This window comes from Mirounga leonina, unplaced genomic scaffold (genome assembly GCF_011800145.1).
Source record: "Mirounga leonina isolate KUSES-001 unplaced genomic scaffold, KU_Mleo_1.0 Mir_170, whole genome shotgun sequence".
NCBI classification, from domain to species: Eukaryota; Metazoa; Chordata; class Mammalia; order Carnivora; family Phocidae; genus Mirounga; species Mirounga leonina.
The window spans coordinates 6,080,094-6,104,148 of NW_023270433.1; the positions used below are offsets into that span (position 1 = coordinate 6,080,094).

The 24,055-nt window shown below is 42.3% G+C and overlaps 1 protein-coding gene across 8 annotated transcripts in view; it reads left to right on the plus strand.

The window, feature by feature from the left end:
- FNBP1 (formin binding protein 1) overlaps nucleotides 1–24,055 on the plus strand; it is a 140,790-nt gene that overhangs the window by 61,581 nt on the left and 55,154 nt on the right. For all 8 annotated transcript variants that reach the window (XM_035015619.1, XM_035015620.1, XM_035015617.1 and 5 more), the window contains exons 3-6: nucleotides 3,660–3,716; nucleotides 4,418–4,565; nucleotides 19,094–19,156; nucleotides 19,571–19,675. In XM_035015619.1, the coding sequence (XP_034871510.1) occupies nucleotides 3,660–3,716; nucleotides 4,418–4,565; nucleotides 19,094–19,156; nucleotides 19,571–19,675 (373 nt within the window). The remainder of the gene's footprint in view (nucleotides 1–3,659; nucleotides 3,717–4,417; nucleotides 4,566–19,093; nucleotides 19,157–19,570; nucleotides 19,676–24,055) is intronic.

Here is a 24,055-nt window from a genome sequence, read left to right on the forward strand (position 1 = left end):
AATTCTCTGATCGAATTTTATTCTGCTGTCTTTATCCAGAAATCTTGTGGTGAGCTTTTAAAAAAAAGAAAGATAGAAAAAACAAAACATTCCTGGACCCAACCCTGGACCTTCCATTTCGGAGGGCCTGGAACTGGGCCCAGGTATCTCCTTTTTAAAAGCTTCCCTGTGGCTCTTCGGATCAACCAAGTTAAAATCCAGTATCCTTATGAGAGGATTATATTTTTCTCTTAGCTTTTAATTAGCCTGTCTGAAGAGCAAGTTTAATATATAAAACACTTAAAATTTCTCAGAAAGATCCCATAAATTTAAAGCTGCTCTTTGTGGTTTGTTTTCTTGCTTGTTTTTTAAGTAACCTCATACAAAATAGGGGCAAGAAAGCCCATCTCCAGAGAATGGAAATGAAAGTTGATCTTTCTTTCTAGTGGTCCCTGAGAGAAAAATCCTGATTTTCCCTTCCAGACTTCTTAAGCTTTTAGTTTTCTGCTGGCTTTTATAGAGTGAATTATTCATTGGTGCTTTTAAGAAACATTTTGAAGGCTATATATGCTAACATGGTCAAAGTGAGACTCATTCATCACAACGTGACGGTCTCCACAGGCTGTCACCCACAACAGAATATTCCCTCCTCACCCCCCTGTGGTCTTTAATCCTGTTTAGGATTGGATTGGTAAGAAGGAACTAAAAAGAGTGCTGGTTTTACCTTTCTATATTCAAGCTATGTTTCCTTCAACTGGATATAAAATTTAAATTATTTTTATGAAGGCTTAGGACTGGAAGCTAAAAAGAAAATGTAGATTTATTAATTTTTTTAATTTATTTTTTTAAATATGAAGTGGGGTTTTTTTTTGTTTGTTTTATTTAAGTAGTCTCTACACCCCACCTCGGGTTTGAACTCACAACCCCAAGATCGAGTTCAAGAGTCGCACACTCTTCTGACTGAGCCAGCCAGGTGCCCCAGAAAATGTGGATTTAAATAAACCTTTACAATAACGGTTGCGAAAGAATTTTTATATAAGATGTGAATTTCACAGTGATATTTTCAATTTGTAATTTATAGTTAATAGGAGAAATGGTTAATATTTAAAACCATGCATTAAAAATATCTCACATGCTGGGGCGCCTGGGTGGCTGAGTCAGCTAAGCATCTGACTCTCGATTTCAGCTCAGGTCAAGATCTCAGGGTCGTGAGATCAAGCCCCACGTCCGGCTCCTCTCTGGGCATGCTTGAGATTCTCTCTCCCTCTGCCCCTCCCCCCACTCCTCTTCCTCTCTACCAAAAAATCCCATATATGCTACTCTACGCATATGTGGAAAAGAACCTATTGGTTATATGGTCGTCTGCTTTCCATGTGCTCCCCTTTCCATCCCTGCCGGCTGTGAGTAGGATGGACTGTTTTTACTAAATCTACCTTTTAAGGAGTGACTGTGGTAAACCAACTCAAAGAACTGTATTGTGCTTTCAACAAACAAGATTTCTCTCCTTTGCATTATTTTTTTCTTTAAGCCACTTTATTTATTTATTTAAAAGATTTTATTTTTAAGTAATCTCTATACCCGTTGGGGCTTGAGCTCACAATCCTGAGATCGAGAGTTGCACGTTCTTTACCAACAGAGCCAGCCAGGTGCCCCTAAGCCACATTTTTAAAAGAAATGCTATTTTTCAGCATTCTTTTGGATCTAGACTTATTAGGTAAACTGTACTATGCATCCAGAGTATCAGCAGAGAAAATATGACATGTTTTATTATTATTATTATTATTATTATTATTATTATTATAAGTAAGCTCTATGCCCAGTGTGGGGCTTGAACTCATGACCCCGAGATCAAGAGTCCCATGCTCTACTGAGTCTGCCATCCAGGTGCCCTTCATATCTTCATTTTATTTCATTTATTTTATTTTTTAAAAGATTTTATTAATTACTTGTCAGGGAGAGAGCAGAAGCAGGGAGAGCGACAGACAGAGAGAGAAGCAGGTTCCCTGCTGAGCAAGGAGCCTGATGTGGAACTCAATCCCAGGACCCTGGGAGTCTGACCTGAGCCCAAGGCAGATACTTAACGAACTGAGCCACCCAGGCGTCCCCATATCTTCACTTTAAATTGCAACAGTCGATATTCTTGGGTGTTACATATTCCCTCAGAAAACTTGAAGGGGCAATAGAGGTCATTTCATCCAACCCCCTTGAACTCACAGATGAGGAGCTGGATGCACAGACTTGCTTGTTGGTTTGTCTGGGGTCACGCCATCCCAGAGCAGTGTCCTTTTTACTGAAGTCCATTGCCTCAAATCATCTAGTAACACCTGTTAGAGATGAAATCACATCCACTTTGTACGTAAAATGTACCATGATCAAAATTGTAAACTTATGATGGTACATTTTTTTCTAGGTGAATCTGTAGATTTAGGGGGAATACAAGAAAATGTGAAATAATGAAAGTAACTACTAGGAAAGAGGAATAGAAACACGGGATAAACAGGGAAGTGAATACTGAGATGTGGTCAAGTGAGGACCCCCACTGTGGACCATTAGTCAGCCTCTTCTGGCTGTTTCCCTAAACTACAGCGACCAAAGTCAGGTCCCACGAGAAATCAGCCGATGGGACCCATGTGCATGAGTTTTGTTTTTCCAGGCTTACCCCATGGTTTTTGTGTAAATTTAAGGGTGTTGAATGTAGAGATTGTCTGGATTCTTGACCCAGAGGTGAGATTAGGAAGAGAGATGTGAGTGATTTTGTCTCATCTGAGTGTGTTCAGGGCAAACCTGCTGGGCAGGTTAAAAGTCCTCCTAATTAAATATCTTAGCATGAACAGCCCCCAGATTCCTTTCCTTTTCATTCCTCTTTGGGGGAGTAGCCACACAGCCTTGCCAACATGCCCTTGGCACTTGGACTTTTTTTTTTAAGATTTATTTATTTATTTTAGAGAACACGAGTAGGAGGAGCAGAGGGAGAGGGAGAGAGAGAGAGAATCCCAAGCAGACTCCCCGCTAAGTGCAGAGCCTGAAGGGGCTCGATTCCACGACCCCGAGATAATGACCTGAGCCAAAACCAAGAGTCAGATGCTTAACCGACTTCGCCACACAGGCACCCGGCGTTTGGATTTTTAATTTGAACATTTGGACATAGTCCACATACTTTCCTTGGATCGTTGTGAAGATGATCAGGAGGGAACGGTGGCCTGGAGGGAAACTCGCCCTCAGCTCGGTGCTGCAGATGAAATCGGCTGCATGTGTACACATGGTCTGTACTCTCCAATTAAAGTCAGGTCGTAACAGCCAGGTTAGCACCAGCTGGTGCCCCTTTCTGTTCTTACGTGCTCTACCTTTGAGGTCAGAGATTCAAAGAGATGCAAGTCCTTCATAACCAGAGCTTTATCACCCATGTAGAAAGATGGAAGGAAGCAAGGGGCACCTGGCTGGCTCAGTTGGAAGAGCATGCGACTCTTGATCCGGGGTCGTGAGTTCCAGCCCATGTTGGGTGTAGAGATGACTTTAAAAAAAAAAAAAAGGAAATAAATGGATTTCAGCTGCGGACATTTTGTGATTTTTTTTTTTTTTTTTTTTTTTACTTGTACACAAAAAGCACTGACTTCATCTTTCATTCCTGATTTCTCAATCATCTTTCTATAGAAGGTGACATTTCTGCATTTTTGTTTTAGGAACCTCGCAAAGAAATACCAACCTAAAAAGAACTCGAAGGAGGAAGAAGAATACAGGTCTGTTTAATGCTGATGATTATGTGCTGATATCTTTATGCCAGTCGTGATGATGTCTGAAGGAAAGGAGAAAGGAAATCTACAAAAATAAGCTGCATTCCCCATTCATATTTGTGCTAGTTTTTAAATTGGCAGCGAGAACAATAAAAACCCTACTCAGCTAACTTATGCCGAGTCACTAGACCTATTCCAGATTGTTTCAATTAAGGTAATTGGGAAAAGCTTAGAATATAATCTAAGCAAATACAGGAAGTGTGGATTATGCATTCCACAGTCTTGATTTGCTTTTGTACTACCAGGAGTCTCTTTCACTGAGAAATATGTCCCTTTCAGTCAGCAACTTAGGCACCTTAACATGGACAGCCCAAAAGTATTATATTTCTAATTTGGATCTAAACATCCATTGCATTAGGGCATATTTAGTATGTATTGGTATTTGGGGTCATATTTGGACCAGGTATTAACAAAGCCAAATACTGCCTTATGTAGAGTGATTCGGTGTCACAAAATGCAAAGTGTTTCAGTTGTAATTAATTCTGAGCCATTTCGATGAGAACACTTTTATGAGTAATGAACTGTCAGGGTCCTATGGGACGTTGATGCACATTAACCTGATTTTAATTAATGTTTCGTTAGCGCATACAGTGTTTTAACAGAGGGGACCTTGTTTGAAAAAGAGCGGTGTGTGTTCATTTCCGTAGGTATACGGCTTGTAAAGCTTTCCTTTCCACCCTGAACGAAATGAATGATTACGCTGGGCAGCATGAAGTTATCTCCGAGAACATGACCTCGAACATCACTGTGGAGTTAGCCCGCTATGTCCAGGAACTGAAGCAGGAGAGGAAATCGGTAACAAAAGTTTGTTTTTTCTTCCTAAGAGATGGACCAGGGGTAATGGGAATATCCTAGAAGCTTTCAAATTAAATAGTCATATAAGGTGGTCTTGAACTGAATTGTATAAAAGTTATGGACCCTGTTCTTAGAAGGTGCTTCTAGGTCTTTATAAGGGTCTCTCAGACACTGAAACTTATCTGAGGACCCCTAGGATACTAATCCCTTTGAGGAATTTAAATATATTTGAGGATATCAGACATAAAAAGAGTAAGCAGTATAAGATGGTATGTGTGGTGTGGAATAAATAGTATTAAAATAAATGCTTATAAAGTGTTCACAAAGCCAGAAAGATGACCTCAGCTCCATCTACTCTGTTCTTTGGCTCCTTCATCATCTAACGAAGAGGTCCTTTTTGCTCCTCCTACCTTCGGTATCATCTTTGCATAGCTCTTATTATTAACAAAGGAGAAAAAGGTACGCTCACACAAAGTATATTCATAGTCAAGGTTTTGTCCTAAAAGATTTATTTCTACGCTTTGGTCTGTGTCATTGTTCTCTGACCGGTTATGCAGTGCATCATAATTTTTTTTTAAATATTTTATTTATTTATTGGACAGAGAGAGACACAGTGAGAGAGGGAACACAAGCAAGGGGAGTGGGAGAGGGAGAAGCAGGCTTCCCGTGGAGCAGGGAGCCCGATGCGGGGCTCGATCCCAGGACCCTGGGATCATGACCTGAGCGGAAGGCAGCCGCTTAACAACTGAGCCACCCAGGCGCCCCGCAGTGCATCATAATTTGTTAGTAATAAAGAACTAAAGCTGGCCTGTGATAATACTTTTTTCATTTAAATTCGAGTCCACCATAATTCTTCTGGTGCTCTGGAGAAGCAGGAGCCAACAGGGAAGATGGGGTTCCTGCTGAAACGGAAGAGATATTAAATAATAATGGCCAAACTAATTATTTAATTGCAATTGTGATAGTTGCTACAAAGTGTAAGTACAGGTTCTGTAGGAGGAGGTGATAGGAATACCTAACATGCTCGTGCTCAGGATCAGGGAGAATCTTCCCAGGGCCCTTAACAGCTAACGTTTTAATAGGACTCAAAGGATGAGGAGGAGTTGCCTGGGACAAGCAATAGAGGTAGCAGCCAGTGCAAAGGCCCTGAGACAGGAAGGTATTTGGAACATCTGACGAGTTTACTTCTTACTAAGCTATAAGTAGGTAACACATGGCTTTGGGTATGTTTAGTAGTTAGGAACAGATATATGGCTTAAGATCAACCTGTTCGTTTGGGGAAAAAAACCACTCAGTTCATAAACTGAGATAAAATTTTTATCTGTTCACATTAGAGCAGTGGATCTCAACTAGGCATAATTTTTCTCCCCACCCCAGCAACACTTGCCAGTATCTGGAGGTAGTTTTGCTTAGATTAGATTGGGGGGGGTTGCCATTGGCATCTGGTGGGTAGAACCCAGAGATGCTGGTAAACATCCTACAATGCACAGAACAGCCTCCTCAACAAAGAAGAACCTGGTCCATAATGTCCGTAGTGCCCAGACTAAGAAACCTTGCACTAGAGCCCCAGATTAGATGACAGCATCTTCCAGACCATTCATTAAAGATCTTTTTTTTTTTTTTAAGGTTTTATTTATTTATTTATTTGACAGAGAGAGACAGCGAGAGAGGGAACACAAGCAGCAGGGCAGAGGGAGAGGGAGAAGCAGGTTTCCCACTGAGCAGGGAGCCCGACGCGGGGCCGGATCCCAGGACCCTGGGATCATGTCCCGAGCTGAAGGCAGATGCTTAACGACTGAGCCACCCAAGTGCCCCTAAAGATCTTTTCTATGATGGAAAGGAAGCAGTGAAACAGAATACTAAGAAACAGAATGAAGCACAAATACCTAATATAATCATAAAGTCAATACAGTAAATCTGAACATGATGTTAGACTGCTTCCCTGGGTTCTTGAACTTCCCTCAACCTTGCAAAGTTCACACCTTCTTCCTGTTTGTTTCTTTGTTCAGTGCTTTGTGTCTCTTGACTGACCTTCATCCACCCATATAGCTTAGAAATTTAGCCAACACCCCAAACAAGAACTCTCTGCATTTACCTTAGTACAGAATATAAATTCTGTTTCTGGAGTGAATCATGAGATATGAACCCACATAACCTGGCTTCCTGTTACTTTTTTTGAATGCCTCTCCTCCAACCACATGGCCCCCTTGCTGCTCCTCAACCTCGCCCCATGTTATCCTGCCTCAGGGCCTTTGCACTGGCTTTTCTCTCCTTGGAAAGCTTTTCCCCCAGATATCTGCAAAACTCACTTGCTGACTTCTTCTCAGGAATATCGTCCTGTTGAGGTCTGTCTTGTCCACCTTATTTAAAATTACAAAGTCCATTCTCTCCTTCCCCTCTTCATTCCCACCACCTTCCCTGCTTTACTGTTTTTCCATAGTGTTTACCAGCATCTAACATTTTATATATTTGCTTGTTTCCTTTCGTTTCACACTAGAATGTAAGCTCCGTGAGGGCAAGAATTTTCTTGGCTCCTGTTATATCCCAAGCACCTGGAAGTGTGCCAGGGTAGAAGAAAGAATTAGAAGTAGAGAGAAGCAGTCTTAGACTCAACTTCATTCTTAGACTTTGTGTTACTAGTAGAGAATCCTTGTATTTCCTTTTTGTGTTATGTTTGGGTCCTTTTGTTTTATTCACTCACTGCTAATCATATGTCTTTTGTACAGTCCATCATATCAGTAGTTTGAATTCTGTTCCTTTTTTTATCAGAAATTACAGTAATTTATAGAGTAAATTATAGGTGATACAGATACACATTAAATAATATCTTGCAATATGTAGTGTTCCTTTTATTTTAGGGAAAATTACAAGCACACATCTGAGTCAGATGTTCTCCTGGGAAGAACTGCAAACACCATGCTGTCTTAAAGCATTTTGTAATTACATTAAAATGACATTTTAGGAAATTGGGGAACCTTTTAAACTTCTAGAAAGAAAGAAAGAATATCAGTAGGCAAATGCATATTTGTGGTGTTTTAATATAATGCATCGTGAACATTTTTGGTTTTTTTCGACATATTTACCATTATTTTGAATGACTGCATAATGTGGCATTATGTTGTATATTGATACACTGTGACTTTAAAAATTATTCTGATTATATTGTCTGTTTAATTGTTTGGCCTCAAGTCTTCATTTTCATGGATTATAATAACTGATATCTATTAGGCTTTACATTTCATCTTCATAGCACCCCTTGGGGAGGGGGACCATTACACATTTTACCCCAGACCAGGAGGCTGGAGCCAGCAAGGCAGGGAGTCAGGACCGTCCCCAGGGGTGGAGCTGGGTGTCTCCCTAAACCTGCACACGTTTGCATGCATGTTTTTGTTTCCACTGAGTGACATTCTTTAACTTACATCCAAGGATACCGGGTTAAACAGTGTGAACATCTTCATGGGCAGTGAGTTGGTAGATAAGGTGCTCCTTGAAGTCGAACCATAAGGACCAATATTTCTCCTTTAGAGCTTTCCCTTTTGGCTTCTCTGACTCTTATTAGTGAGTGATCTTACTTATTTTTGAAAAGATGACTCCAGGGGCGCCTGGGTGGCTCAGTCAGTGAAGTGTCTGCCTTCGGCTCAGGTCATGATCTCAGGGTCCTAGGATCGAGCCCCGCGTTGGGCTCCCTGCTCCGCGGAACGCCTCCTTCTCCCTCTCCCACTCCTGCTTGTGTTCCCTCTCTCGCTGTGTCTCTCTCTGTCAAATAAATAAATAAAAATCTTTAAAAAATAAAGTAAAAAGACCTTTTTAAAAATGTTGAATTGATGGATGGCATTGAAATGAGCTGCTTTCACCATTTTAGGTCTAGCTAGTATTTCTCATAGCTGACCAGAAATCATGTCTTGCTTAAGTACCAGTCTGGTTAACCATTAGTTTAATACGTTTTGGGCCATTTGATATAGTGGCGAAATCCTATCTGCCCAAAGGGATGATTTCAAATTTACGGGATTACTGCTGGATCTCATTATTGCATGTAGAGTATTTCCAAGTTCAGTTTGGAATACTACTAGAAAATGATTTCTCCTCTAGATTTTGCCATGTTTGAATAGATGAACCTTAACAAGGATCTGCATGGTGAAAAAGAGCTCATTCTGCAAAAGATGTTTTCTTCCCTCTAGATTTGAAAGGAAGGTAGTAAGAAGGAAGTAAGTAGAGGGAGAGATGGACATTCTTCCCATCTTGGGGGCCATTTCATGATAATGAGCCAGCTGTTTGTCCTTGAAGTCTTAAAAATCTCCCATTGTAAAACAGGATAACACCTATTCATGCTGTTCATGTTCTTTGGAGAAAAGATGGGTTTTAGGCAAGCCATGTCCACACCTACCTTGTTCTCATGTTACATGCAGCTCTCTTGCGTAGTATCATGAATAACCAGTGTCTGTCCCGAGACACAAATCTGTAGGCTCTTTGTTACGAAAATTCATTGATTTTTCAAAAGTAACTTCTTTAAAAGGAAACCTTGACCTGCTGTCTGCAAGGAGTTTAGATTCTTTCCTGCCTAATGTCTGAGCCAGCAACAGTTTCCATCAGATTGCATGAGTAGTCCTGGGAGCCCGCAGGGAGCGTGCTCTTAATTTCTTCACCTAATGGGCTCCGCTGCAGAAATTATATTTTTAGCGAGATACTCGCCTTCTCTTTAGAGAGAATAGAATCAGGAGCCAGTCTTTGGGGCGAACGTAAATCAAAGTACACAGTGACAGTTCCTTTGCTTTGTATTCAGTTTTTTGTCTGCATATGTAAATTATCAATAAATCTTTACTATGTGACAATGTCTAGGATTTACTGGTGTTCAGTAGAAATTACTGGGAATCAACATTCTTTATAAGGCAGCATGCTTAGTTTTAATGTGTAAAATCTGGGAATTTTATACATGCCTGATTTTCCTAGATTTTGACAGATTTACAGTAAATACAATATTCTTCTCTTTTAGCTGACCATGTGGCAAAAAGAACTTCTGTTTCTTGGGGCCCTGGGTGGTTTAGTCGGTTGAGCATCCAATTCTATTTTTATTTATTTATTTGACAGAGAGAGACAGAGAGAGAGGAAACACAAGCAGGGGAAGTGGGAGAGGGAGAAGCAGGCTTCCCGCTGAGCAGGGAGCCCAACGAGGGGCTCGATCCCAGATCCCTGGGATCATGACCTGAGCTGAAGGCAGACGCCCAACGACTGAGCCACCCAGGCGCCCCTGAGCATCCAACTCTTAACTCTGCTCAGGTCTTGATCTCAGGGTTGTGAGTTCAAGCCCCACGTCAGGCTCCATGCTGAGTGTGGAGCCTACTTTAAAAAAAAGGGGGGGAACTTCTATTTCTTTTATGTACTCTTCCCCCCTTTCTTGAAGGGGGGTGCTATGATTCATGTATTAGTTGCCAGTATTGTTAAAGAATGTTACCAAAACTCTGGATTAGAGAACAAAAACTCAAACTTTTGGGGTGCCTGGATGGCTCAGTCAGTTGGGCGTCTGCCTTTGGCTCGGGTCACAATCCCGGAGTCCTGGGATCGAGCCCCGCATCGGACTCCCTGCTCCGTGGGAAGCCTGCTTCTCCCTCTCCCACTCCCCCTACTTGTGTTCCTGCTCTCGCTATCTCTCTCTGTCAAATAAATAAATAAAATATTTTTACAAAAAAGAAAAAAACTCAAACTTTTTATAAACCAAAATCCTCATTTTTCTAAGTTACCTTCTAGATGTCACAGACATAGAGATATTGATATGTCTCTGTATCAGAGACTAATATAGATACGTATATGTAATATCTCTATATAAATATATTACATATATAAAACACTTAAGCATATTAGTCCTATATAGATATAATTTATATTTTTCTTTATTCCACATTTGATATCATAAGCAGTTTTTATTTTTCTACTTGAAAATATGTAGTTTTAATCATCGGAATTTTAGTGGCTAGGCATTATTCTAATGCTATTATCATTCACTTAACTAATTCTTTAATATTTGATCTGTAGGCTATTACCAGTTTCTGATTGTTTACTTTTAGTTATATAAACAATACTGCAGAGAACTCGCTACTTTAATAGCTCTTTTGTGTATGGGGTGGGGATCGTTCCTCCAAGCTAAATTCCCAGAAAAAGAGTACGAGGTCAAACATACATGATTTATGGTTCTTAATTAAGCTTTGGTCGTTTACTAGAGTATTGGTCTTTAACAGAAGTATAGATGAGATTCCTAAGTCACTGAAATGATCAACGAGATTGTGAATTAGCCGATCTGAAATGTGGGTAGTTCAGAGTTGCTATCAGATATATTCCTCCATAAGAACTAAGGTAAATATACCCTTGTTGGCGATTTTTGCACATTGAATCAAGTTATTAGAGATTTCAGAGAGATTGTTTGGTTCATCTCCAGCCTTCAAGTCTGTCTCAGGATTATCCACAGTGATCACCACTAAACGCATAAGAGGGATTTATGGAGATTTGTAGCTCCAGAAGGGGAGTCAGGAGGTTCTGGCCGGCATTTACTGGAAGCTACAAGTAAACTTCTCTGCACAGGTGGAAAGTATGGCTCATTACAAAATATTGGCCAGGAGCAGAATCGCTTTTTGGCAGTGGTTATCTGAAAAGTTCTAGAGGAAACAATTATACAATACCTTCAGTGACTCACTAAAATTTTTATAAACAGAGAGTGCTTACAAGACCCCACATTACTTAGAATTGACCAGTTATATTTTTTTCCCTGAGGTTTCAGGGATGTTTAAAAATTGATACTAAAAGATTCAGTCATCTCAAAGTTAGGTATTGGATAGGTCCTATTTAGCAACTTAGGGAGGGACTTGATTTCCTATAAGGCAGTTTTGTAGCATGAACTGACCCTACTATGTTTAGAACATGTTTTTATAAGAAATTACAGCAAACAGACAAAGCCTAGCATGAAGGAATGCAAAAAATAAAAGGGGCCTTACATATATGATCAAGTCATTACAAATCTATTTCTGATCTTTTCGGTCCTATTGAGATGCAACTGGGGGTACTCTGTTATAAAGCCAGGACCTGTGGGAAGAAAGCACAGAAAGCCAAGAGGGAGTTTTGATTTCATGGCCTGGAAGAAGAGGGTTTCGATAATAGTTCCTCTTTACTGGGGTTACCATTTTTACTTAAATAAATCCAAAATCCAAAAGCGAGGGGCCCTGTAGAAGTTGTTGGTCTTCTGCCTGTGTCATGCTGATGGGACACCCACTGATAGCCCCTGGTTTAATGTATCTGTAGAAGGTGTATTTGGTTTTGTTATGTCTTCTTTGTTTTGAGAGGACATGTGATAGGAGCGTGCTATTCATCAAGGCCCTGTCACCGCTGTGGTTCTGTCACCTGCAGAATCATTAAAATTTTATCCTAGCATTTATGGGATAACATACCTAGTTATCAGGAGGCTGACATTCTGCTCTTGATTCCCTGGATTTGAAGTGCAACTTTGGGTTTTGTGTTTCTCCCTTGTGAGCTGGAACGAGACCTTCTTTTTCTTCTAAGAACTGGGAATTACTTGACTGATGTTTTGTGTCCCAGCTGACTCTCTTATATCCAGGCATCTGCTTGCCATCTCCCTTGATGTGCCCGATGCAGCATCCCCCAGCACACCAATGTCCCCTGGAGCCCGGCAGCACTGGGAATGATGCCTCAGAGCTGTGCCATGCAGTGGCCTTTTTTATCCCATCCAAAAAGAAACTTTGGATCCCCCAAACTCCTTTATCACACCCCTGTATCAATCTGCATTTCCTCCCGTCAGTAAATGGCACTCCTTTTTAACCTAGTTGTTCTAGCCAAAACCATAGGGCACCCAGGACTTCTTTGTCCTTCACACCCCATCTTCTATATAATAATCAGGTCCTGTCGGCTCTACCTTCAGTAAATGTTCTGAATCCAAACACCTCTCACCCCTTGTCCGGTCCCTCATCATCTCACCTGGAGGATTGCCCCAAGCCTCCTACTTCATCCCTGTGCTCCCAGGCTCACCCCGTGGTCCATGGCGCAGCTCCCCGTCTCCACCTGTGCCACCAGCTGTCCCGTGAGCAAGTGCAGCAGCCTCCCCCCTGGTCCCTCTGCCACGCCTGCCCCATTCGGTACATTCTCCACGCGGCAGCCCGCGCAACCTCGTGATAATGCAGATCAGACCACGTCCCTTCCCTTCTTCAGTCCTTTGGTAGCTTTCCCTCACACTCACGTGGCCTGGGAAGCCATCCTTGGTCCAGCCCTTGTCTGCTTCTGCCTTATCTCTCGTCTTGGTCTGATCACATTAGCGTCAGCTGTTCAATGAACACACGAAGCCCTTTCCTGCTTCAGGGCATCTCCACTGTCCAGCTGAAGAAGGGTTTTTCCTTCCCCAGACCTTTGCAAGTTCATGCCTCTACTTTGTTCAAGAAACATCCCCATCCAGATCTATCTAAAATGTCACTGCACCCATAGCCGCCCTCTCTGTCCCCTTGTCCTTTTTCTCTTACCACTGTGTCCACTGGGTTTCATAAGGACAGCACCCAGCATGAGCAGCACCCTGCACCTGGGGGCATGCAATTAACATTCGTGGAATGAATGACTGAATTTGATTGTAAGAGCTTTCAGCCTTTTGGGGAAGGATTACTGCCCCTAAAGTCTCACCCTTGGTCAACCTGGCACTTTATCTGAAACTCTTACTGATGGTGATTCTCCTTGTCTGGGTTTGGAAGTAAGAGATTGATACCCTCAGAAGGGCTCAAGTGAGGGGCATCACTGCTTAATATTGATCATTTTAAGATTCTTTCATCCTAGAAGCGCCTGGGTGGCTCAGTCGTTAAGCGTCTGCCTTCAGCTTAGGTCATGATCCCAGAGTCCTGGGATCGAGCCCCGCATCGGGCTCCCCACTCTGCGGGAAGCCTGCTTCTCCCTCTCACTCGCCCTAGCTGTGTTTCTCTCTCTGTGTCAAATAAATAAATAAAATCTTAAAAAAAAAAAGATTCTTTCATCCTAAAAGTTAATCAGGAGCCGCCTGGCTGGCTCAGTCCCTAGAGCATGTGACTGTTGATGGGGTCGTGAGTTCAAGCTCCACTTTGGGCGCCGAGCTAACTTAAAAAAAAAAAAAAAAAAGAGTTAATCGAGATTCTTCAAAACAATTAGAATTTTAAGGAATATGAAAGAAGGGATTATTCTGAAGAATAGATAGAAGCCTCCTGGAGTCCAGGTAAATTGTGAACGTGTGTGGAGCGATCTGGGTAGCAAAAGCCAGCATGAGAATGACAGGAGCAGTGGGGAGAAGGCACACTGGGAGAGAAGTAAAGACAACTTGGCAGTGTCTGCTGGACCATGCGTGGGGTCCCCCGCCCGGTGCCCAGATGGTCGGGGGGATGGGTAGGGTTCAGCGACTGAGCTTGACACTGGGAGGTAGGCATGTTTGGAACTTGTGCACCAAGAAGGTATTTGTGTTACAAATGGATTAAGGAAAATGGACCTTCCTGAATTAATCATATTTATTTAATCATATGACCATACTGTATAAATCAGAATGCGGCTGCCATCACGAATGCCTAGGTTTATGGTTTGGGATTGGAGGGAGGGGGCGAAGTGCTCCCTTGAGCAGGGCTGACGGTATTTGAGTTTCCTCCACAGTCCCCATCCATGTCTCTGCCACAGAGATTCATAGTTGCATTAATTAATCCCGAGTCAGGCATAGAATCTGCTAGTGTTCAGACCCACCACGCTGTGGGTTTTGAGGAAATTATAACATTTGTCACAGACGTATTTTCTGCAAGCTCCTTTTTTCTTTGCCCTTTTCAAGTCTTGTGCTCCTTTGTTTTCATCTGTGGAATCTGAGTTTTATTTAAAATTCCAGATGGTTGACTGTCCTCAATTGAGTGTTTATTCTTTTTCCACTTTTTTTTTTTTGGAAGTGGCTGTTCTCACATCAATGCCATATTTTGCTTTTTTATGGAGTTTTAAAAATTAAGGGTCTATTATATATAAATAGAGTAAAAGCGAGCAGCTGTTGTACTTAATTGTGGAGTGTGAATAATAAACATTTTCACAGCCTGAGTATGATCTCTTGGAGCCCAGTAAAACCTTCTCAGAAGCTTTGTCATTGTAGTTTTTCTTGAAGTTAGTGCTTGCTTATTTTAGGTTCCCTGTGATTCTTCTCTCAGCCGCCCCTGGTCACTGGGAGAACCCTAAAAAAATTTGGAAGGATGCTTTTATTATTTATATAGATTCTACCTGTGTATTTTTAAGGTCCAACCAAAAATTTGAAATGGAAGTAAGTTTCGCTGTCAGCTGAGATACCATCAAGCATTTTCAAAAGTCTGTTATTACCTCCGAAGAGAAATGAAAGCATCCTGCTTACAGGAGAAAGTCAGGAGCATTGCTCTGGGTCCCTAGAGATGGCATTTCCTGTCTCAGCTGATAGGAGAAAAGCGCCGTGATGACTTCACTTTGCGGCTCCGAAAGACTTATTATCTTTCTCTAGAGAACAATCCCTCTTTATTTAGAGCTCGGGAGGCACACTCTTTAGATACACACTTGCTCACTGTCTGGCAAAGCAATGCTTTGCCATTGTTTGTTAAAAAACAACACACACATCTGGCAAGCTGGTTTGCTTGTTTACCTTTGTAACTGTTAGCTAGCTTTTCCAATTGAAGGAGGGGAGAGAGAACTGGACCCAGGTGACCTCTGTCTAGGTCATGGTACGCTCAGGACGGTCAGGAGACCTTGGGTTCCACCCCCGGATTTCCTAAGGGATCAGGCAGCACCACGTATTTTTTTTCTGTGTTGTAGCCAAATGAATTTTGAAGGAACACATACCGTGAGAGATACATTAGAAGGAAAATCACGGACACCTTGATTTTTCCCTACGTCTCAGGAGACATTAGGATCTCAGTGTAGTTCTCAAATGGTTGTTTTAGTCGGACAGAACTGGGGCTGAGGAGTCCTTCAAGGGAGAAAGCCCATCATCAGTCAAGTCAAGGTGCACAACCGTGCTTGAAAAATAAATTCACCTTTATTTTTAAATATTAAACGAAGGAGCAGCGGGAGAATTTACTGTGTGGGTTTTCAATCAAAGTCAGCCCTCGCGGGCGCCTGCGTGGCTCAGTTGGTTGAGCGACTGCCTTCGGCTCAGGTCATGGTCCTGGAGTCCCTGGATCGAGTCCCGCATTGGGCTCCCTGCTTGGCAGGCAGTCTGCTTCTCCCTCTGACCCTCCCCCCTCTCATGTGCTCTCTCTCATTCTCTCTCTCTCAAATAAATAAATAAAATCTTAAAAAAAAAAAAAAAAAGTCAGCCCTCGTGCTCCCAGAATATGACTGTGTGTGTGTGTGTGTATGTGTGTTTGTGTGTGGCGGGGGTGGGGTGGGGTATCTATTGTCTTCAGAGAAGATTCCTGTGATGATAAAGCGCAGTCAGCCTTCCTGGCAGCGCCTGTCGCCTTCTGCGTACTCTTGTGTGCGTTTCCTCTCTCAGCCCAGGACTGGCCTTGTGTTTCGTGAAAACATTTCGAGAGCATAAACCCAGAGCACGGGTCTGAGTTTGGTGCTAAGGCATCTCCCCTCCCCTTTATGTCTGTCTTTAAATCTCAATGTAAAATGGGGAGGGGGATGGGGAGATCTTTTCAGCAAATCGCAGAACACGGTGATCCTGCTTGCGAAATGGGGGATCGTCCTCTTGACAATTCAGGAACGTGGCTTCTGACTGGGCAGGACTCCAGGAGCCCAGGGGCCTCCCTGAGAGGGCACGGCAAAGCCTGTTTCTCTGCCTCCCTGTCTGCCTCTCTCTTTACCGCCCCCCCACCCCCCAGGACCTCCCTCAGTCCTGCCCTCCATTCCATGTTAAAGTGATATATGTGGCTTTCAGAAAACCCACTTGCATTTGGGACTTCCTCCGAAGTTCAAGATTTTCCTAGCTCTGCCCTCAGCTCTCCTTCTACTTCCACTGCCTTGATCCTGTCTTGCTTGTTTATTTCTAGCCTTAAATGCAATCTCTGTTCGGCTTCATCCCTGTGTCTGTTATGAAACTTGAAGAATGAAGCCCCCAGGGGGCTCCTCTTGGATTCATAGAGACCAAAAAAAAATTTGCTGGATGGGTAAAACTTGCCATAAAAAGGCGCTTAAAACATGAAATGTGGCCTCGAAAGAGAGACAAGAAAACACTCCCTTATAAAAAGAGTGCTGTTCTTAAAAAAACCAAAATCTGATTTGGTCTCCTCCTTCCTGTCCTCCTTTGTGACTCAGCCCCGCCCTAGGCTCTGACTGGGGGGGATGGAAAGGTCCGAGGCTGTGCGGAGGGGACCTGTTCCGTTGGTCATGCTTTCTGCCTGCTTTCTGGCCGTGGAACCCCCCCCACACACACACCGAGCTTTACCTTGTCCATTGGAACACAGACGGCCCATTCAAGCCCAGGCATTGAAGGAAGGTTGTCTAGTAAAAGGAACATTTACGTTGCTGTGGAGAGGGTTCAGGAGAAGCAACAGGGCTGGTGCAGAACCCCGGGGCTAGTCAGGGTGGGAAGCTGCTGTGGCTTCTCAGTCTGACAGGGGCAGGGGTGCATTGTAGGCACTTCATAGGAGTGCCTGATGGGAGCTGTGGCCTTGGGTCGAGGACCCAGCCAACCCAGAGCATCTTAGCGAGAGGAAGCTGCAGGTGGATATAAATTCCTGCCCTCTGATATGCCAGAACCTCTGTGGCAAATCTGACAGAGCCGGAGGGCAAGGGAGCCTGCATGTGGTCCCTGCAGGTCAGCCTCTGGGGACACAGAATAGGGTGGAGAACGGATCTGGGAAATTCCCGCCACATTGACAAAGTTGGTGATGTCACAGTTGAAGGCTTTAGGAAACGCTGGTGATTTTAGGCCCCTGGATAAAAAGGACACCGTTTTCTTAATATTTCCACGTGTTTCTAGCTGGTCTTTCCTTGGGATCTCGTCTCCCTTGGTGATCTCGTCCAGGCTGTGGCTCGGCATCGAGCACCTGCTTGATGCTGACGACGCTGATCATTTTAGCGTTGACCACTCTCTGAGCTCTCCTGCAGCCATCCAGCTACCTGTGAGGCTGTCCACTTGGGCATCTCCTAGAATGTCAGCCTAACACGTCTAAAGCTGTGTCTGATTCCCCTCAGACCTGCCTCTCTCAGCACCGCCCCCCCAAAGCTCTGGCTAGCAACCTCAGAGTCACGGTGACACCTCAGTTCTCTGCTCACATCTGATCCTGGAGTTTTCCTGACCAAAGGACACCTAGAGTCTGACCCCTGCTCACCATCTGCACTGCTACCCTGTGGTCCAAGTCTCCTGTCACCAGGGTTGGAGAGACGCTCCTACCTGGAACCTTCCTTCGTAACATGGCGCTTCTATACTTGGAGTGATCCATGGCTCCCCAGCTTATTCAGACCACAAGTCTACAAGACTCTACACAGTCTGGTCCTTTCTTCTCTGACCCCCTCTCCTGATGTTCTTGAGGCTCACCCTGGTCTAGCCCTCTAGGATCCTTACTAGTCAACACAAGGCACTTACCTGCCTCAGGGCCTTTGCAAATAGCAGGGGGAGTGAATTTATTTTTAAATCTAAAAAGGCCAATGTCATGGAAACATCCATCCACACAAAAGTTTTACACAAATGTTTGTAGCAGCATCATTCATAATAGCCCCAAACTGGGAAAACCCTAATGTTCATCGGCTGTAAATGGATAAGCAAAATGTGTATATATCCAGACAATGGAGTGTCACTTGGCAGTAAAAAGAGATAAAGTACAGATACACGTGACAACGTGGATGAACCTTGAAGACATTCTGCTAAGTGAACATTAGGTACCAGTGGAAACATCATGCCAGTCACAGAAGGACCTCATATTGTATGAGTCCATTCATAGGAAATAATCCAGAACAGGCAAATTTATAGAGACAGAAAGTGGAGTGCTGGTTGCCTAAGGCTGGGGAGGAGGGGGTGGGGAGGGATGACAGCTGAGATACCGGCTCTCTTTTTGGGGGGATAAAAATGTTCTCAAATTGATTGTTGGTCATGGTTGCATAATTCTGTGACTACACCAAAGAGCATTGAATTGTACAACCTAAATGGGTAGATCGTGTGGTACGTGAATTCCTCCTCAAAGCAATTAAAAATAAAGATCTAAGTGATTGTTGTGTTAACGAACATTCCTGTTGTTTTTCCAAGTGCTGTATGTAGGTCTTAGAATTCAATATTATCATATCAGAAGTTTTAAAGGGAACTCTGTGACCATTTGCATTTTCACTTCCTCTTTATTTTTTTTAACCCTTACCTTTCTTTGGCATGCACGTGCTAGATAGTATTTAAATGTGATTGAGGGGGTGCTTGGCTGGCTCTCTGTTGGTAGAGCATGTGACTCTTGATCTCAGGGGCATGAGTTCAAACCTCACGTTGGGCGTGGAGACGACTTAAAAAAAATGAAATATTAATTTAAGCAGATGGATTTTTTTTCTCACGTGTGAATATGAGAAAGAGGGGGTGCTAATCCCTCTGTGTTTTCTGCTTCTAGCACTTCCACGATGGGCGGAAGGCACAACAGCACATAGAGATCTGCTGGAAACAACTCGAATCAGTAAGTGGACAAGAAACAGCTCAAGAAATGCCTGTAGACTTTCTAATTTGAATGTGAGCTTGCATCGATCCGCAAGTGCAGAACGAAAACACCAAAGGGATGCCATGCCCTTAGAGATTTTCTCCAATTTGAATCGCATTTGTTTCTAGACACCACTATGGAGACCAGAGTGTGGAGCCCAAAGAGCTCAAGCAGAGTGTTTTTCTAAAAACTCATATGGAAAGCACAAAGGTTAGACAGGTGGGGTGGTTATAAATGCAGACTGTAGAATAACTCTTTGATGTTAGGACATACAACCAAGCAGCTCAGAGGAGAAAGCTCTTTGGGGGATTGAGACAAAATGATACGTTCTCATAGGAATCCTGCGGCTTCATTCACACCTGCTCTCCTGTCACCACTTGCCTTTGCTTTCAGAGTAAAAGACGATTTGAACGGGACTGCAAAGAGGCGGACAGAGCGCAGCAGTACTTCGAGAAGATGGATGCAGACATCAATGTCACCAAAGCAGATGTTGAAAAGGTGAGGTGGCGGTGAGCTCCCTTCTTTCACTTGCCCTGATGCCTGTCGCCTCTCCTCCCAGGCTGCCTGTCCCCAAGCTCTCCTTTTTTTCATGTCACCGCAAAAGGCCACTCAGCCTGGGAAGAGCTGTTAGCATTTTGTGTCCCCCATCATGGGGACCAGAGGCTGACTTCTGGGGAGTCTCCAGTGTTGTGACTGGAGCAGTTTGTGGATTTGTGTCATCCCCAGGATGATGACTGGGAGACTTCGCCTAGGAGTGGCTCTCGCGAGGTGGGGGTTGGGGGTGGGGGCGTCCGGAGTCTGTGGTTTTCCCTTAATGGCTTTTCAAAGAAAAAGTCAGTCCCTTTAAAAGCCAGAGCAGACCAGTTCCGCGCCATCTGGCAGAGCTCTGTGGCTTAATGCTTCCGTTGGGGAGATAAAGGGACTTGCAGGCTGGCCTGACTTTGGAGGTGATTCATTCAGGTTGTTAGCAGGTTGCATCTGGGCGTCCCATCAAGGGCTCTTCTATAAATGGACTTGTGTCGCAGTTTGGAATATCATAAAGCTCGAACTGTACCTTCTTGTGGTTCCACATCTTTCTCCCGAGAAGCTGAGTTTTCTTTTTCTAAAAGTTATCAAGGCAGTGTAAACAACATTAGGCTGTTAAATGACTGTATTCATCCCATGGCTGCCCGGGGCTGTTTCGGCATCTGCAGCGTCATGCTTTACGTGGGGAGAAACACAGCGTTTTCATAGATTTCTTTCACTTTTGCCAGATTCATGGGAGATGGGTTTAGTTGGAAAATAGTGTGGGTTATTTAGTTACTTGTCCAAGTCTGCCAAATTCCTCGCTTAAAGCCTAGGTATATATTAGCACGCCTTCCTCGATAATTATCTAATATATTAAAATACACATCCTCAATGTCTCTATTTGAGCTGGAGTGGCGAGACTTTACCGAAAGATATATTAATGAGCTGATAGTTACCATAAATTACCATCAATTTGTCATAAATTCCTATGAAATAACCAACTCCCCAAGGGATTTAAAATGTGACTGAGATAAAGTAGATTGATCCAGAGTTTATCAAAAAATCATTTGGGGCTAAATGAGGTATGTCAGTATATGCATGACATACCTAGCAAAGGTATGCATTCTTTATCAAATATTTTATTATCATAAATGTAAAATCAGAGTGATTTTTATTCACTTAAAGATTTTTTTAAAAGAAATTGCTTTTATGACCTTTTCTTAATATAAAAGCTGTCCATGCTTATTACAGAAATACCTGAAACTGCCAACAGCTAAAGGGGGGAAAAAAACAATAAAACATCCAACTATTGTTAATAAAAGGTATTTTACCTTTCAGAGCCTGTTCTTAAAAATAAAATAATGTATATTATATAAGTACAGTGTAAAGAATAAGAGCCAAAAGAATACTTCTAATCTACAAGCTAGCTTAAGAAAGAAAATCTTACTGATGCCTTTGAAGTCTGTCCCTAACTTCCTGCTCCTGATCCCCACTCTACAGGTGTATTTTTTCCTTAATTTGGTGTTAATCGCCTCCTCGCTATGTGTCCCAGCTTTACCACAGGTGTATGTATTTCCAAAGAGTATATTTATAATTTTGCCTCTTCTCCACCATTATATAACCAAAATCAGACTTTCATTTATTTTCTTCGGACTTGATTTTTTTTTTCATTCCCTATTATGTTTTTTACTTAATTCACATGGAGTATAGAACACATGACTTTTACATATTAAGGTTAGGGGCAGATGCCTTGCTAAACTCTGTTTTTATTTCCACCTTGGGTTTTTTGTGGGTTTGTTTTGTTTTTTGTTTTTTGTTTTTGTTTTTTGGGGTTTTTTTTAGAGATAGTCCTATCACCAGCAAATTTTATTTCTGCTTTTTCAATCCTTATGCCTTTTATTTATTTTTCTTATCTTGCTCTGTTGGCCATGGCCGCCATTATGCTGGCAGAAGCCGCATTGTGGACCTTCTTATCCCGATTCTTGATAATGTAGAGAGTACTTCAAACATTTCTCCATGAAGCACGGTTTTAATAAACCCTTTATCCAGCTAAGGGATTCCCTTCTTTTCCTTTTTTGTCATGAGGTTTTTTCCCAACTTGACTTGATGTTGAATACCATCGGATACTTTTTCTGCTTCCTTTAATCCATGAATGTGATGGATTACACGAGTCAGTTTTCTTATATTGAGCCAAATTAGCATTCCTGTGACAAATCCAACCAGTGGTGATGGGTTTTTTTTAAATACATACTCTGGGGCACCTGGGTGGCTCAGTCGTTAAGCGTCTGCCTTCGGCTCAGGTCATGATCCCAGGGTCCTGGGATCGAGTCCCACATCGGGCTCCCTGCTCAGCGGGAAGCCTGCTTCTCCCTCTCCCACTCCCCCTGCTTGTGTTCCTGTTCTCGCTGTCTCTCTCTGTCATATAAATAAATAAAATCTTTAAAAATAAATAAGTAAATACATACATACATACATACATACTCTGATTCTGTTTTGTTAATATTTTACTGAAGAGTTTTGGGGGTGAATCTACGCCCGTTGAAATTGATCTATAATGTTTCTTTCTTATCCATCCTAGTTTGCTTTACTTATTAGTTTCAAAATGTTGCGCTTTTTTTCTATTCTCTGAAATAATATATGTAAATTTTAATGAATTGTTTCTTGAATGTTTCTTAATACTTCACTGTGGGAAAGTCTGTAACTATGGAGTCAATTCCTTCATCATTGTCATCATCGTCTGCTTCCTCTTTGGTCAATGCCGGCAGGTTGTATTTTTCTAAACATAGACCCACTTAATCCTAAGCTTTCAAATTTATTGCCTTAAAGTTGCCCATAATATTCTCTCACCTTAGTGTTTGCTGCCTGTGTTGTTGTACTCCCCCCTTTATCGATTCCCAATATTGCTTATTTATACCAGGGTCAGGTTTCTGAAATCATTTTTATTCATATTTTCTGAGAACCCCAAATTTATCATGGAGCTTCCCTTGTCTATTTTTATTTTCTATTTCATTTAGTTTCTTTTTCTTCTTTGCCTTCCTCTTTTTTGGATGTATTCTCTTGCCTTTTCAGAGATTTCTTTCTTCTTGCCTACCTCCTTTCAGTTTTTCATCTTTCCTAATGTGAGCATTTAAGTAACACATTTCTTAGGGCGCCTGGGTGGCTCTGTCGGTTAAACATCCGACTCTTAATCTCGAGCTCAGGTCTTGATCTCAGGGTTGTGAGTTCAAGCCCCACATTGGGAGCCTACTTAAAAAAAAAAAAAGTAACACATTTCCCACTTATGTACAATTTTATCTGCAACCCATGAATTTTGGTATGGAGTACTCCTATTGTTTATTTTGAGATACTTCTCATTTCCTTTACTATTGAATGTCTCCTGTGATTTATTTGGAAGCCTCTTTAAAAATCTCCAATTGTGGGTGCCTGGGTAGCTCAGTCGGTTAAGCGTCTGCCTTGGGCTCAGGTCATGATCCTAGGGTCCTGGGATCGAGCCCTGTGTGGGCCTCCCTGCTCAGGAGCTTCTCCTTCTCCCTCTGCCCCTCCCCCTGCTCATGCTCTCTCTCTCTCTCTCACTCTGTCTCTCAAATAAATAAATAAATAAAATCTTTAAAACAAATAAAAATTTCCAATTGTATGACATTTAAACTTATTTTTTCTTTATTGATTTCTATAATCTAATTGCATCATCATTCTAGGAAGTCTGAGTTTGAGTCTTGGGTATTGTTAAGACTTGTTTTATGGCCCAGTACATGGTCAGCTTTTATTGGCATTCTGTAAGTAATTGAAAAGAATGTGTATTATCCGTCTGTATGTATTTTCATTAGATCCAGCTTGCTGATGATGTTATGCAAATCTTCCCATCATGAAGATTTTTTTTGCCATTTGTTGTATCATTTTTTGAGAGTTACTTCTTTGTGCTTTACTTTTCCTGTTTGTAAAAAGGGAACACAGAAGAACAGGATTGATGGGAGTATTAACGGGGTTAATATGTGCAAGGAGCTCAAAGCCATTTACTTCAGTGGCCAATGATCCCTCAGTTAACTATCATGATGATGACAGTTGAAGATTTGTCATTTTCTCTCAGTTTTTTTCTTCTATTGTAAAGTTATTTTATTAAAAAATAAATTTTAGGGGGGCCTGGGTGGCTCAGTTGTTAAGCATCTGCCTTTGGCTCAGGTCATGATCCCAGGATCCTGGGATCTAGCCCCGCATCAGGCTCCCTGCTCAGCAGGAAGCCTGCTTCTCCCTCTGCCTGCCACTCCCCCTGCTTGTGTTCCCTCTCTTGCTGTGTCTCTGTCTGTCAAATAAATAAATAAAATCTTAAAAATAAATAAATAAATAAATAAATAAATAAATAAATAAATAAATAAA